The sequence below is a fragment of the Netta rufina genome (assembly GCF_964035555.1).
Source record: "Netta rufina genome assembly, chromosome: 1".
Classification (NCBI taxonomy): domain Eukaryota; kingdom Metazoa; phylum Chordata; class Aves; order Anseriformes; family Anatidae; genus Netta; species Netta rufina.
The window spans coordinates 25,109,367-25,124,477 of record NC_140123.1 but is presented as its reverse complement, the minus strand read 5'-3'; the positions used below and the strand labels follow the sequence as shown (position 1 = coordinate 25,124,477).

The 15,111-nt window shown below is 35.1% G+C and overlaps 1 protein-coding gene across 4 annotated transcripts in view; it reads right to left on the bottom strand.

Annotated features, from left to right (window-relative positions):
* The window catches only part of NBEA (neurobeachin), a gene marked incomplete at both ends in the record, with an annotated part of 514,126 nt that overhangs the window by 25,939 nt on the left and 473,076 nt on the right, over nucleotides 1-15,111 (bottom strand). For 2 of the 4 annotated variants that reach the window (XM_084292133.1, XM_084292134.1), the window contains 2 exons: nucleotides 238-327; nucleotides 658-720. In XM_084292133.1, coding sequence (XP_084148259.1) covers nucleotides 238-327; nucleotides 658-720 — 153 coding nt within the window. The remainder of the gene's footprint in view (nucleotides 1-237; nucleotides 328-657; nucleotides 721-15,111) is intronic. The other 2 variants (XM_084292135.1, XM_084292136.1) reach the window with 1 other exon arrangement.

Here is a 15,111-nt window from a genome sequence, read left to right as displayed (position 1 = left end):
AAGATAGGGCCTTTTAACACTGTATTAAACAGGAAAGTCAGTACTAAAGGAAGCTAAAGCTCCTCAAATTCTACCTTGCTCTGCAAGAGCATTGTGAGCTATTTCCGCCACAAGAAGCAAGGACAGCTGTATGGGCAATGGAGGGCATTAAAGTGTTGCTTAAACAGGTATTTGAAGACCTATAAAGAATCCTTGCGTTCAAAGTGAATGAATTCCCGGCTAGCAGCTATGTCTCACCAGGTGCATGGCAGAGCTCCGAGGTGGATGGGGCTCAATGAGCAACTGCGATGGCGTCTGTCCAAAGTTCTGGATCTGCGCCTCCATGGCCTGCAGGGAAGGGAGAGGGACTGTCATGAGCAATATGCATCAAGGAGAGAGGTCAACTCACTCTGTGACAGTGCAGGCATATCCCAAGTCAGCCATGAAAAAAGTCCAGAAAATTCACCCGGTGCTCTCCTCCCAGGCTGCAGACTCAGCCAAGTGTTAGTATTTTGTAGACAAGCTCTGCTTCTGCTTTCAAGCATGCTTCAGTTACCCAACTAACCAGTCTCATTTCCAGTAACTGGCATTATATGTGAAAATGTTAACCTGTGAGGACATGCAGTTCAGGTCTTGAGAGCGCTTTTTTTTTTTTTTCACTAAAAAGAACACATATACCTTAATAAAGTCCTTTGTAAGGAGGAAAGTATGAGGATCTCTAATAAAATAAGCCTCTGGAATCTTAAATGGGGGAAAAAAAAGCAAACTGAGAAGAAAAATTCATGTGTAAAATACAATAATAGCAAAATAATCACTATTTCAATAACAACATTAGCAAGTTAAAACAACAACAACAACAAAAATACCAGAAACAAATCTTGCCTGGCACATTGAGGCTACTGTAAAAATCTTTCCAAGTTGCATTCATTCATCAAGTATTTATTTTGTGCTTAATTTTGTTGTAACTTTTTTATGGGCTTTCAGGCTTCACAGTTTTGAAGTGAAAACAGTAATTCCAATTTATTCTTTGAGGCTTCGAGCTACTTTCAGAATAAATATAGAGTAACTCATTAAGGAGTAGCGTACAGTCCAACTGTGAGGTTTCCACTACAGAAACAGTTCATTCGAACACAGATATATTTGAGATACATTCTTAAAAACTCTGGCAAAAGATTGTTGCTTGTAAAAGCAATACTGCTTAAGAACACTTACTTTTCAAACAGGTACTATTTCATTTGATTTTGTGAATTCAAGAATAAAACATTCATAGAAAACAAAACTGGTGGATTTTGAAGTACACTATGCATTATGTACCCACATATACACTGTGCCCTGCACATCGACCCTTAAGATTTTTCTAGTGAGCTTTATGAATTTTTCATTTGCTACTGTACAGGAAATATGAAAAAAAAAAAATAATAAAAACACGACTTAGTAAATTATGTTATTTCTTTCAGACATGAAATGGTAAGAAACACAATAAATACTTCATTATGCTGGAGAATCCTTTCAATCTACTTATTTTGTAATTCCTACAAACCAAATTGTGCTTTCCTGCACTCCACAGTATAGAAGCCAGAACAGATGTTAGAGAGAGATTTCCTGACAGGTCACTAGTGTTTACCATTTCTGATGACCTAGATTGACAGGTATAATGGAATACAGTTAAGAAATGTTTGACAAAAAAAGAAACTTATTTCAAAGTCCAGTAGGGAAGGACTTCCATGGTTTGTAGCCTAGCACATTTGATGATGTAACTATCCTGGTATTGGACATTTTTTGCTTGTTGACTAATTCAGGGCAGGCTTTAGTCTATAAGGCACAGAGGAACTGGTGAGCATCTCAGTTTTTCATTAACATCATTTACTGATGAATTTAAATCACAGTGATTTCATACAAAATCAATGTATTTGTGTGGGCATGTGTGTGTATGTTTGTACACACCTATACTGCAGCAGCATATGAACAGTCCCTATTTACATGCTATGTAGAAACCTTCACTCATGCTGACACTTTTTTTACAGGAAAAAAAAATGCAGCTCAAATTACAGTAGTATTTTCTATTACGTTCAGTACTCTGTAACTGATTTTCTTAGTCATAAGTTTTCTTATAAGTGAATTATAGTTGCTTGTGAATTTCAATTTCAAAATGATGATGACTAATATCAACAATATTAGGCACTGCTTAATACATGTCTACACACAGATCTGCCAATAGTATTTTGAGAAAAGTATTTTATTTTTTTTTTTTCCCCAAATAATTATCAAGGTTATTCCTTTAATTTTTAAAAGAATTCTGTGTTGAAATAAGAGTGTGAATTATATTTGGCAGCAATACCAAACAAAACCCAGATCTTCCCCTATCACCCTTTAAACGATCCCATAAATGATACTTCTGTCCTCTTACAGGCACACTGAAATGAATTATTAATTTTATTCTTTTTTTTTTTTTTTTTTTTAAATGCAGCCTAATTCTAATTTACACATTTACTTTCATGTTGTCCAGTCTTGGCAAATTCTAATTGTTAGGCTATAAATTCTGCACACGTTAACTTCTCTGGCTTTGCCTTCCATTCCAGGTAGATTTATGATAGTAACAAGGGAAGAGAAAGATGAGCAGAATACAATAATAAACTGGCATGAATTTTTCAGGTGGACACTTCAAACATAGCTGTCAAAAACAACTGTTATTTTACAGCTGAAGATGTCCTGGCACATATTCACGTATGTACTTTACGTGCCTACTCTTTAAAACATTTAAGTTAATTCCAACTCCTGTAGTCAGAACAAATGAAGAATTAAGACCTTGATATTCAGGGAATATTGAATTATTTTGCTGGCTTGCACTTATGAGGACAACCCCCTCTCTCTCACCCTATGATCAGTAAAGTTATCTTTTTCTTGCAAAAATACCATTTGTAAAACTGACAAATCTTGAAAGTTTTAAAGAAAGTGAACAATGTTTCTTTAAAAATATCCGTAATGTTCAACTACTACACTGAGAGTACAGACTGCATAAGCCCACAGCTGCACACAGCTACAACTGTTATTGCTCTCTAGATTTCAAAACACTTAAAAAGGACAGAAAAACCTTGTCAAAACTTACAAAGAAGATAAACATAAGCATACAGAGATAAAGTGACTGGCCCAAGGGTATTTCTAATGCTCTGTCCTATCAGATCACTTGACATGAAATGAAAAGCAGGTACAGAACAGATCTGCGAATAATAATGTAATGCATTGATTTGTTTACAAGAGGACTCTAGCTGTATGTGAAATTAATCTTAAAACTGGTAAGTGTACACCACAGTTTTTCTTGAACTGTAAATCATCAAACTACAGATTTATTTGTCTTAAACATTTTAGCCTAATTAATCAATTTCTTCTCTCCCATTTTCTCTTGAGTATCATGTGCAAAGTGCTACACCACTCCCTGAAACACACATTCTAGTCAATTTAATGCACATTTTAATAAAATGAAGTTTATTCTCATTTCACCTTCAAATGTCCTTCATGTACAAACATAATAAGCTTGGAATTCAGTGGCTGCCAGATTTAACACTTTTGGAACAGCAAAATGGCAATTATATTAGTTTTCACTTTCTTAATAAGGTGTTTCAGGAAAGCTATTTAGTGAGCTGATTTGAGATTCCCTACTGTTTTTAATACACGTAAAATGAGATTTGTACTCCAGACACTTCAGGGAGTATCTGTTTGGATATGATCATGTATTGCAGAAAGATAAAATGGGCCTCAGACTATTACTTAATAATCATAGTCTGAACAAGGAAAGAAAAACATCTGCAAACTAGATGGGAATTCAAAGTTTAAAGTGAGTACATCTCATACATCCTAATTTATGCAATCAAGGAAAATACATTTCATAGGATTTACTATTGGACATGTAATATGTAGAGACTCATATTCTATGTTTACATACAATTTTGAACTAGACATCAATTCAAAAAAAATAAAATAAAATCCAGTTTTATGAATGATACTACTCATACTAATCTTAGTTTCAATGAATATTATCGTAAATGTGTTTGCCTCAAAGTAAATTATTGTGTTCCATTTTTTTATGTTTAAAGGCAGATTGCACATTCACAAATATACTGGAATGCTCCTCTGTAGCCTGGAGGATCAGTCCCTAGTGTCAGTTTCCCAAGGAATTAAGAGATAGATATGTCTTCTTTGTTTATAAAGTCTACTGAATTGTGGTGCTTTTATTTATTTATTTATTTATTTACATTTTTTCCTTCTATTTAATAATGCAGGTTGAAAGAAACACAAATCAAGTGTGCCATTAAATAATGCAAACAATAAATTTCTTTAGGTTTAAAAGAATTATTTCTTAGTGGTCAAAGGCAATGTCTCCAACAACAAGTAGCACAAAAACTCAGTAGTAAGAATCCTATACTGAAACCATGCCCACTGCAGGGTTTTCCCACCAGGCTGGTTCCAGTGGGGGCTGTGGACCCCCAGTGGTGACTGAGTTTGGTCAGTGGGAGCCCTGGAGCACACCGCCCCTTTACCCTAGAAACCAGTTCACATACTCTAAATGAAAATGTGAGAATGTGAGTTTGTTTTTAACATATTTCTTCCTAAAGGTTATTTAGAAATGCCAGTAAAACAACAAAGGACCGTATTAATGGTTCATCTTATTTATGAACTCTGCTTTGCTATGAGAGGTTCATGGTGACCGCACAAGGACCATAAAAAAAGGAGCACTTTGATTTATTTAAGAACAGATGAGAAGAAAGAAACTCCAACAAGCAGACTGCATTGCAGATAGTAAGACAATGCTTTTATTCCTATGTGAGCGGGCTTTGTTTTGTTCATCTTCATTGATTAGTACCATAAGTCAAACTTTAAAAAATATATACTGTTTCTCTATATTTTTATTCCCTTTTTACATATTAATTCTTTTATTGTTTATTTCCATAACCCTGGTATGTTTCACTCCTCAAACATACAACAGTCAGGTTTTTCTGCAAATCATTTTCACCTGTGCATGGAGACTGAGCCCAACAAAGAACCAAAATCTATATTCCTTCATTTGAGATATGCACCACAGCCATATTCGTCCAAATTTGTCTTTCCTGAAAGTTTGTTTCATTTCTGCATCCAAGCAAACACAAGCTTTCCTGACAGCCTCTTCTGCCCATGGAGCCAGTGCACTCAGCAGCCCCAAGCATTGTCTTCTTCCCAACAAACATGATTGACAGCTCTTTGGTGGGTAGCATAAGCACCTAGCAAATGTTATTGTTTTATACTAGCAGTGTTAGATACTGCTTATTTATTTGCATTTACAGCTGTTAAATGACATCAATATCTTCAGGACTTTGGGTAAGTTAGGTTAAGAGTATTGATTTCCATTTTATTACGGTATGCTTGAAGGAAAGAAGTGCTGTAGTTTAAAGACAAGCAGTGACTCAACTAGTCTGGAGGCTTTGATACAGTTAGTTATTTAATCAGGATACTCAAGGGACTGAAAGATGGCCACAGAAATGGATTTTCTCTGCAGGTCACTACTTTATTAATTTAACAATGGAGAGGAGCAACCTTAAGCTCCTTCCCCACACAGGAGGTATCTCACTGGATCCTGTGTACAATTAAATGGCTTCCCATCAGAAGACCAGTAACTTGGAGCTGACTTTAATCCCTTCCCAGAGTCAGCACAACCCCTATCTTTTTTTCTCATTCCTCTGCGAAGAGGATGCAGTAATACGAAAAGAAGGAAAATGTTAAAGTTAAGATCTCCCATCCTCTTAATAGGCATGAGTCCCATCTGTGACTTTATTTGTTTCTGGGAGCACTGACTTTTCATACCTACCTTATTAAACTACTGACTGTGATACTTCTTCCCTCTTTTACTTTCACAGTTCTCCAGTTCTTGTCCCCGGCAGTCTGCTATGCCTTACATGATACAAAAACCTTTCAACACTCTGCCAGCATAAGCAGGCATTTAGTTAAAGACATTGGAAACAGGAAAACAAAAATCACTAAACCTCACAAACGGAAACAAAGAAGGTAAAGTAAAAATAGCATAAAGATGGCTATGTCACAGCCATGGCAGGTTTAGGTGAGAGTGTCCCTTATTCTTTCAGGCATGCTCTCCTGTGCAAGCCAGTGTTTCTGAGGCTCTTTCATATCTGAATGCAAAACCTCCCTTTCCTCTCCAGCAGTTGCCCATTCCCTTAAAAGCCATGGAAAACTTCCTTACACTGAAAAGTCCTAGCTATAGAAGAAGGAAAAAGCAACTTTCTGTAGTTTTTCACTCTCCCCTGTATCTTGTATCCTTCTAACTCTGCCTGGAACAATGGAGTTTACCACTGCTATAATGAAATTCTCTCATTAAATTACACTAAAAACTACAGCAAACTCTATTATGCTCTGAAGCCAACAGCTTTAACTCCCAATTCCTCTGACAAGGTCTATGTTCTTATAGGGGCTCCTCAGGCCACACTGCTCACTTTCTTTTTATGGTTGCGATAATTTTTCAAACTGTGGGTTTTGCTCCCAGCTGATGGCAATTTTGCTGCCTTTTCTTCCCTGCTGTTTGACTGCACACAAGACAGACAGGGAGATCCCTTTGGCTCTGCTGTGGAAAACTCTGATCATCAGCTGCAAATGAAAAAAGTCATACATTTTTTATAATTTTGTTTACAATTTAATTCAAAACTATTTTAATTTCTTTCTCTTTTAAATAATGATTTTTCTTATTATTCTAATTCTATGTCATTATTTCTATTCTATATTCTAATTCTATGTCATTATTTTCTTCAGTTGAGCTATTGTATTTCTTATGGCCATGTTAGTAATCAGTCCTGTCCCATTCAGACTGGTAACATTTACTGAAACTCTTGTGTGTTCATTGATGTCATGCCAAATGAAATCATTGCTCTGTCATCATTCTCCCGAGTCTGTATTAAGTTTATAAAAGAGAATGTTGCTTTCTTTGATCATTAAGTTGCTGAGTACAATGCATTAGAAAAGATTTTACTGCTAAGTTACTTTTGCGAGAGACGTAACACCATGATAAAATAATTCATTAAACATGTAATCATGTCAAAAACAGTTAGTTTTGAAACCTGGTCAGTCAGGATTTTTTATTTTTATATGACTGATAATTGTCCTGAAATTGTCCTATTGTTACCTAATGTTTAACTTCAGAAACAAGCACTCCTCTTGATCTGACAAACAATGTTATCTTTTCTGAAGACATTCCCTCATTTCATTTAAAACAAGAATATTTGTAGGTTTTGGATGATAAATATTTAAGGGGACTGAAATAATTTCTTATCACTCAAACTGTACCTATGTGATGAAACGCTTCCATATCTTCTTTTTGTTATTCAAGCATCAACACTTATGGTTACATTCAAAAGGCTGCATGGACAAAAGCTCTATGTGATTTGTTGGGTGAGAGGCCAATCTAGATGATGTTTCCCATCTGGTGTTTAAGTCTATGGAACCAGCTCCTCTTTGACATCTTGATTCTGCAATGCAAATTACTAAAATGTACACCTGCAACATAGAATTTCCCTGTTGATATTACTCCTTTGTATTACTCATTTATGTGATGGTAATCAAAGCATCACAACACACAGAATTGCAGATGTGTCCTATCTAGCAAAACAAACCAAACCAGTTCTGTTGCTCAATGTGCCTCCTGTTGTATAAATCCTGTTACTAATAGAGAGCCTGCACTCAGTTCTTTGCAAGGTCTTATTTAGAACATCATCTTTTATTACGGCCAAAGTGTTTCTTTCTTTCTGAGTTTGATTCAAGTTCCAAGAAATTGTTACTTCCAAAGCCCCTCTTGAAGCTATCCTTGTCTTCTTCTCCCTTATGACAGTTATTAGTTAAAGTTCCTTTAACTAATTTCTTTTTCATATGAAATACAACTGAGGATACTAAAATTTTAATTTATGTTTTTAGATCTTTGGGATGGAAACATTTTTTTATTTCTTTTTTTTAGACAGAGTAAACTTATGACATCAACAGTCTTTTCTGAAAAGGCTCCTAGAAACCCAAACACATTGCCTCCACTAATGAAACGTTACTTCAAGGCTTGTATAACATGGAAATAAATAGTTTACATTTCTTTGAGTAAGAAAGAAAAAATCATCTGAATTTTTAAATGTAGCTTTTTTTTTTTTTTTTTGTCTGGAGGCACTACAAATTTTCAAAGTCTAAAAAAGAGGAAGGAAAGGAATAAAATAATTATATGAAAACTGTCACTAGCATCCCATAGTTGGCAGTCACTAAAATTTACAGGCATCCTAAAAAAAATTACTGCTGCTGTCTGGGATGCTAAAATTGTTTCCACATGTGAAAAACAATGAGTAACAGCCAGAAAGCCTGAAGTTTCAGTTATGATAGGCTAAAAATTGTCAGTAGTATTTTTCAAAACACCATCCACTGAATTTAGAAATCTGCTCAACTTTACAAGACTTAAATTATACAAGTACTTAATATAAAACCCTCTTTTTGTTGTTTAGAAATGCCTAACTATATTATATAATATCTCAGTGAATTCACTGTTGAAAATAAGAAGTTACAAATGTCAGGACTAAAAAAATCTCATAAATCTCATAAATGCTGCAAACATCATTTCTCTGCATTAACAACCATATGATGAGTTCTGCTTCTATAAGGCTCCCAATATCACCTACCTAGCCTTTTCCCTTCCTCCTTCCCCATGCCAACAGCTCAAAATGTCCTGACTGTCCCATTCCTCTCTTTTGTTCACACATTCCCACTGTCTTGGTCTTTCTCAGCGTCTTTCTCTTCCTCTCCATAAGAAGACAGGGTTGTGTAATGCCCATCATCTCAAGCAATTCCATTTCTTTCATTTGTATTTCTTTTAGTTCTACAGACATGAAAAGAAGCTGCTCACCCTGTCTTGGTCAGTTAAATGCTAGAGCACACACACAGCTTTATTCTGAGGGGAAAGAAAATAAAGATTTTTTTGTTTTGTTTTCTTTTTATATAGGATCAATTAAAAAAAATCAGACTCAAGCATCACTGAAACATCACCAATTATATTAATCAGAATCCTTATTCTGCAGCCTTGTCTGGGAAGTAGAAGTGGTCTACCTGACCTCCACTCACAGCTCTCAACAGGCCAATGCATCAAGTGAAAAAAGCAGTGGTATTTCTGAGGAAACTGGGAGAGTGAATATATCTGAAGGACCTTTGACTTTCAAGTGGCTCTTGACTTCAGCTAGCCAGGAAAGGTCAGAGGAGCAGAAAGAGCCTGGATTTGCTGGCACCTGTGCAGCTGCTGAAATGAAAGAAAAAATTAGCTGGGACAAGAATAAAACCCCAAGTACCGTAGACTATTTAAGTGCTTTAGGGAGTAATTGGGAGTGGAGCCAAGGAAGTAGCATTGGGCTACTTCCCGTGGTTTTCAGGGAGACTGATGTCATCTGAACAGTGCTCTGCCTCTTATGTATTTGCAAAATTTTACTGTATGCCATTAGAAGGGAGAATTTGTTGGGGACCACATCAGGTTTAATACTATTTATTAGCTGTCCTTGCCTTTGGCTTTGTTTAAGACACACTATATGTTTTTAATTGTCATTTTAGGAGCACAGAGGCCCTTAAGCATAGGTATCCTATCCATAAAAATGCAACAGTAATATCAGCAGGAGGTTTCATTAAAACTTTGAAATTTCATCCACTCTTTTCTCATTACTTTTTTTTCTTGGTGGCTAGGAGCTTTAACAGTGCATGCTTACAGCTGGTTTTAACTACACTTTTTATTTTAAAAGCTGAACTGTGAGCTTTAAAAAATCACAGTTAAAATCTTTAAAATCAACAATAAATGTGTATAAAGTTTCTGCATAACAAGTTTATTTGGAGAGGGAGTGATTTTTTAAAAAACAAATATTCTTAAATTTCTCTACCTCTTACTTTATTTTTCTGTCCATTAACTGAATTTATATCTGCTTTATGACAAATGTCTCAGGTTATTTGCTGAATCTTCTTCCACTTCAGTTACATTTCCCTCCTTATTGTGGTCCTCTTTGTACCTTAGGAAAGGCTCACACATTTGTTCAATTTTTGTAAAACTACTACATGCTTTTTTTATGTGTGTGAAATGCTGACAAAATTGGAAATGTAAGAGAGAAGAAAAAATAAAAAAGGAATGTGAATATTTAGGCCAAGAATTAATTTTTGGGACTTGGTCTAAATTACATGCAACTAGCTTTGGTTGTAGAAAGTGCAGTAAGCTATGGCTCTGGGTAGTAATCTATAAATGGAAGCTACTTAGCACATCTACTGAACACATTTGTTCACTGAATGACTTTAGTCTATGAAAGTCAGCAGAGACCAAATATCCAATATTCCAGAACAATGAAGAGCATCAAACAGCTAAACTGTGTGACTTGAAAAATGTATCCATTATTAAAATGAATTCCTATATAAACAATTACTTGTCAAAAATTGAAAACTGAATTAAAACAAACAACACAAAAAGATGAAATGACTTGAGCTGGAAGTTAATGCAATCATAAGAGGTGCAGACTGATGCAGAATTACTAACAAAGGACTTGGGTTCTTGTTATGCTCATGCCTACCTTCAGTAGCAGAACACAACAAATCAAAATACACAGATGGAAAAGTCTCAGTTATTCTATATGACATTCTTCCTAACAAAGATTTGACAACTGCTTGCCCATTCTTGTTTGAAATAACTCAAGGAGGCCTCAATGAGGCTTCTACAATTGCTCTTATGAGATTTGTACAGAACTATAGCCTACAGACTTTAGAAAACTTCTCTGCCATTAAGCTTAACTTTTTCTTTATGAACTTGGTCATGTAACATTAACTTGGTCATGTTAATTGATATCAGACCAAGTAATGTCCCTATCTGAGCTAGCACGAGCAACCTGCCGTGTTCCTGCCTTTCTGCTACATTTCTCCTTTCACTCCATTATTTCCTGCCAAGCCCTGGAAACCCTGATCATAAATCACTCTTCTCTGTCCTCTCATCACTAGAATGCTCTTCTCTGAACTCTTTCAAATCCTTCTGGTAAGCTGGCATATAGAATAACACACCATATTCAAGAAGAAGTTCAACCAATACCAAGGGGGTCTATTAGTGACCGTTCATATCCCACGGCAATGTGACTAGTAGTTGACAAGAATTCAGATAATCATAAGTAGGTAATCTTTTGAACTACTGAGACATCAAAGTCTTTTGATATAGAAGTAAATAAATGAAGGTATAGGATCAAGTCTGGAGAATATGGTTGTAGTGGAAAATAAATGCTATTAATAGCTAAACTAATGAGTAATCTCTACCACCAGAAAAAAAATACAAAAAAATAAAAAACAATTTACACACGTTCCAGAAAACCATTACACAGAACACACACAACATATTTATTTCTACTTATTAACAATTAAAATCATCCCCTGTATAAAAACACAAAATAAAAACACGAAAACAGAGAAGCAAACAACAGAACAGGCCTCCTGAAAACTTGCAGTAATAAAACAGGAAAGGGTACTTAATCATTAAGGAATGCATTTTAGTATTTGTTTTTTCCTTCTCATTTGTTATTTTTATAAAACATGATCACTGAAGACTTTTGTAATGGTTGGAAGTAAGGCAAAGTACCTCATATATATATTTTATTCATGTTTCATAAATGTAAAACTATACAAAAAAAAAAGCAAAACTCATACGTACAATATTTACTTGTTAATGAATTAAAATGCATCAGATTAAGAATGTGATAATTCAACATTAGTGTTTTTATTTATTTTATCTCAGATTTATGAAAAAAACTTCAATGAAGATAATATTTTTTACTTTATGAATTATTACTGTAGGTATGGAACTGAAAAAAGCTAGCTTCTCTCTCTGTTTTCAGCTTCACCTTTCACAAATCTTCTGCCTAGTTCCCACCCTAGGAAGGTGCTTTGAGATTTGAAAAGCACATACCCTTTACCAAAAATGTGGTGGTTTTGATATCTCCAAACATCTGCCAGCCATCAGTTTATCCACTGCAGGACACAAGAACTATCTCAGAGAACAGGTAAACCTTCAAAACTAAAAGCTGAAATGGGACTGATGGAGAAGATGGTAAAATACAAACTGAAAGTTGTCATGTACTGTATTCATGAAGCGTCAGTGTGTATTAGAATTTCAGTTTTGGAAGTAGCTTTTACTGTTACATTTAAAATAAATGTTCTCAGTTATTTTCAGGGTTTAGCTTATAAAGAAATAATTCTGTTTGGAGTATTTCCAAGCACACATTCTTCAAAACTTCACTTTGTTCTTGACATAAATTGAAAACAATAATAGAGATATACTGTACCCAGACTTGAAAATGGCATTAAAGAGACACATTATCAATATGTTTAAAACATTTAGGAAGCTCAGCTTTGCATGTTTTTAGTGAATGACTAGATACTTAGACTGAGTATTATCTGTTCCAATAAACTGATGTGTGTGAAATGCTTTGAATAATAGTAAATTTATGCTGAGGTAATGACACCGTACTATAACTGAAATCTGTGCTAATAGGCAAAAAGAAGCCCCTTCCAGCTATTTCTGTTACAATCATCAGCAGCAATTCTCTTGTTCCATCTCTCTTGCTCTCTGCCTCTCTCACATAAAATATTACTTTAAGTGTATGTTAAAATGATTGTTGCTAATTTTAAAAATCAGTACTTGGTACCTGTCATCCATATGGAGAAAAACAAAAGAACCAGACAATAAAGAAGAAATTTTCATATACAAGAGCTGCATTTTTCATATTTCTGCAATAAAATAGAGTGGTTATGGCTAATGATGTGTTTTTATATGGGCAAAACACTAAACTCAGTCTAGGTAAGACTACAGAATGTTCTGACAAAAATGTATAGAAATATATAATGTATATGAGAACTGGTCAGCTACTCAAAGTAGATTGAGACATCTTCTGATAGCTACAAGCTATTAAGTCACCCTGATATTTTTTTTGATTAATTAATGATCTGTTATTTATTAAACTGGTTGGATGAAGTCTTGTCAGCTACATAAGTTATCTGCAGTTCTTCAGTTTGAATGCTTGTTATATGACTACTAATATATGTTATGTGGAGATGCTTAGCTCTGGATGCTGAGCTTTTTAATCACCAGTACAGTGACCAGTAGACAAATCTCATACCTTATTACAAGCCACTGTGGACCAGAAAACACCTGTACACCATAATTTGTTTTACTTCTAGAGACTGTGCAATTTCTTGACTATTAAAAGATTCTGAATTACTCTAAATATATAACAGCACGGTCCAGAAATAGTAATGAACTCAGATAGAACAGATTCACTAAAATAAACTACAGCTATCATGATCTGTTAATTATTTTTAACCATTGTGGAAGGACACTTTTCATCTGGAATTCTATGGATCACATTCTGATTTCTGACTCCTTATTACTAACAGTTGTGTTACTTGGGATAGGTGCACCCCAAAAGTTTTTCCGTAGCAAAACTGGATGTATAATTAGAATCTTTCATCTATTCTGCAGCATACAAGTGCTGAATGCCCTTTCCCTTGAATGAAAAACAGGTAAACAAAGCACACATTAATTTCAAAATAAAAGCCTACACATCAGGCAGTGACTATGTGGTAAGTGATCCGATGCAATTTACACTTACTGAGTATTCTGATTTAAGGTGTCTCTTGCTGCATTCAGAACCTTCTACAGGAATTTTACCTATAGAAATAAATATCTTACCCTCAAAACATTCCAGTATTTCTTGATCTACAGACAGTGAGCAGAACAAAGTAACAGCAAGTAAAGACTTCTCCTTTTGCATTTACAAAAGAGGATACTGAGTGCTGAAACTCACTGGGAAGACATAAAAATGTCTATAAGCAGACACTCCAGAGTGAAATGTAAAAACATATTTAGTTTTCTGTTGACGGTCTCTTCACTCATACAGAACAGACTCACAGGCAAACAAAAATATTATCAGCTAATGAAAGTGCTTTTTAAACCCCAAAACTGGGTATAAATTCAGGAAAAAAAAAATGTTTTGTGTCCCTGGAAAAGGCAATATTTGTGAGTGCAGGTATGCAAATATGCATTTCTCAGTGAAGAATGGAGCTCCTCACATACAAGAAAATAATTTTCACTTTGATAAGGGTTTTTTACTTGAATGAGTGGTTCTGCTGTACAGATTCCTTCAATTCACTTAGAAAGAAGTGGATATTGATACTGCTTGCAGTTTCCTACTTATTTCACAGCTATCCATATTCATGTCTAACCAGTGCTGCTCCTAGAGAGGAAGCTAAGACCATTCCTTGTATGGAGGCAATTAAGCACAACTGAACATGTAAGTGGCCGGTGCTGTGGGTACAATTCAATCAAGCAGATCCATAGGGGTGGTTTTGATATTCCTGTCACATCAAAGAAACAGTACTAGGAAGAGAAAGATCTAACAAGTCACAAATGAAATAAGAATAAATAAGAATAAGTCTGAGTGAAAGCAAAAATAAGCACATGGTCAAAAGGCCTGGTGTTACCTTGGAAGTGTTATATAGTGCTATTAGAGTGGCGTGTTAATTTTTTCCTCATAAATTTCCCAGGTTCAGCCACCAGGGAAAGGCTAACATTCCCCCTCCCTTTGTTAAAGATATATCTATCTTGCTGAGTCTTGACAGCCCTATCATGTCAGCCCTCTGTAGTAGCAAAGAGTGTTTCAGCAAGGAAGAGGAAAAAAGGAAGGAAAAAAAAAAAAAAAAGAAGTGAAAACTGATGTGATCTATTCTGCTTCCTGTGGGCATATTTCACTATAGCAGATCCAGAGGGATGCTTTGTTATTCCTGTCAGATCAAAGAAAGAGATAACAGAAGAAAATATAATACGAAAAATAAAACCCAGAAATGAGGGTACTGAAAAGCACCGCAAGACTAACACATCATTATGACTTTTCAATTTATTTAAATATGCTAAATATCAAGTCACCACCAAAGAAATAAATATTGCATAGGCCATATGCTCTGTTAGCTGGCAGCAAAACTGTCCTCCTAGGATTAGTTTACAGGCTCAGCAACTGGCTGTCAAACTCTAGCAATTTTAATAATTTTTCAATTTGCTGTGTGAGTTGCAAATACGCT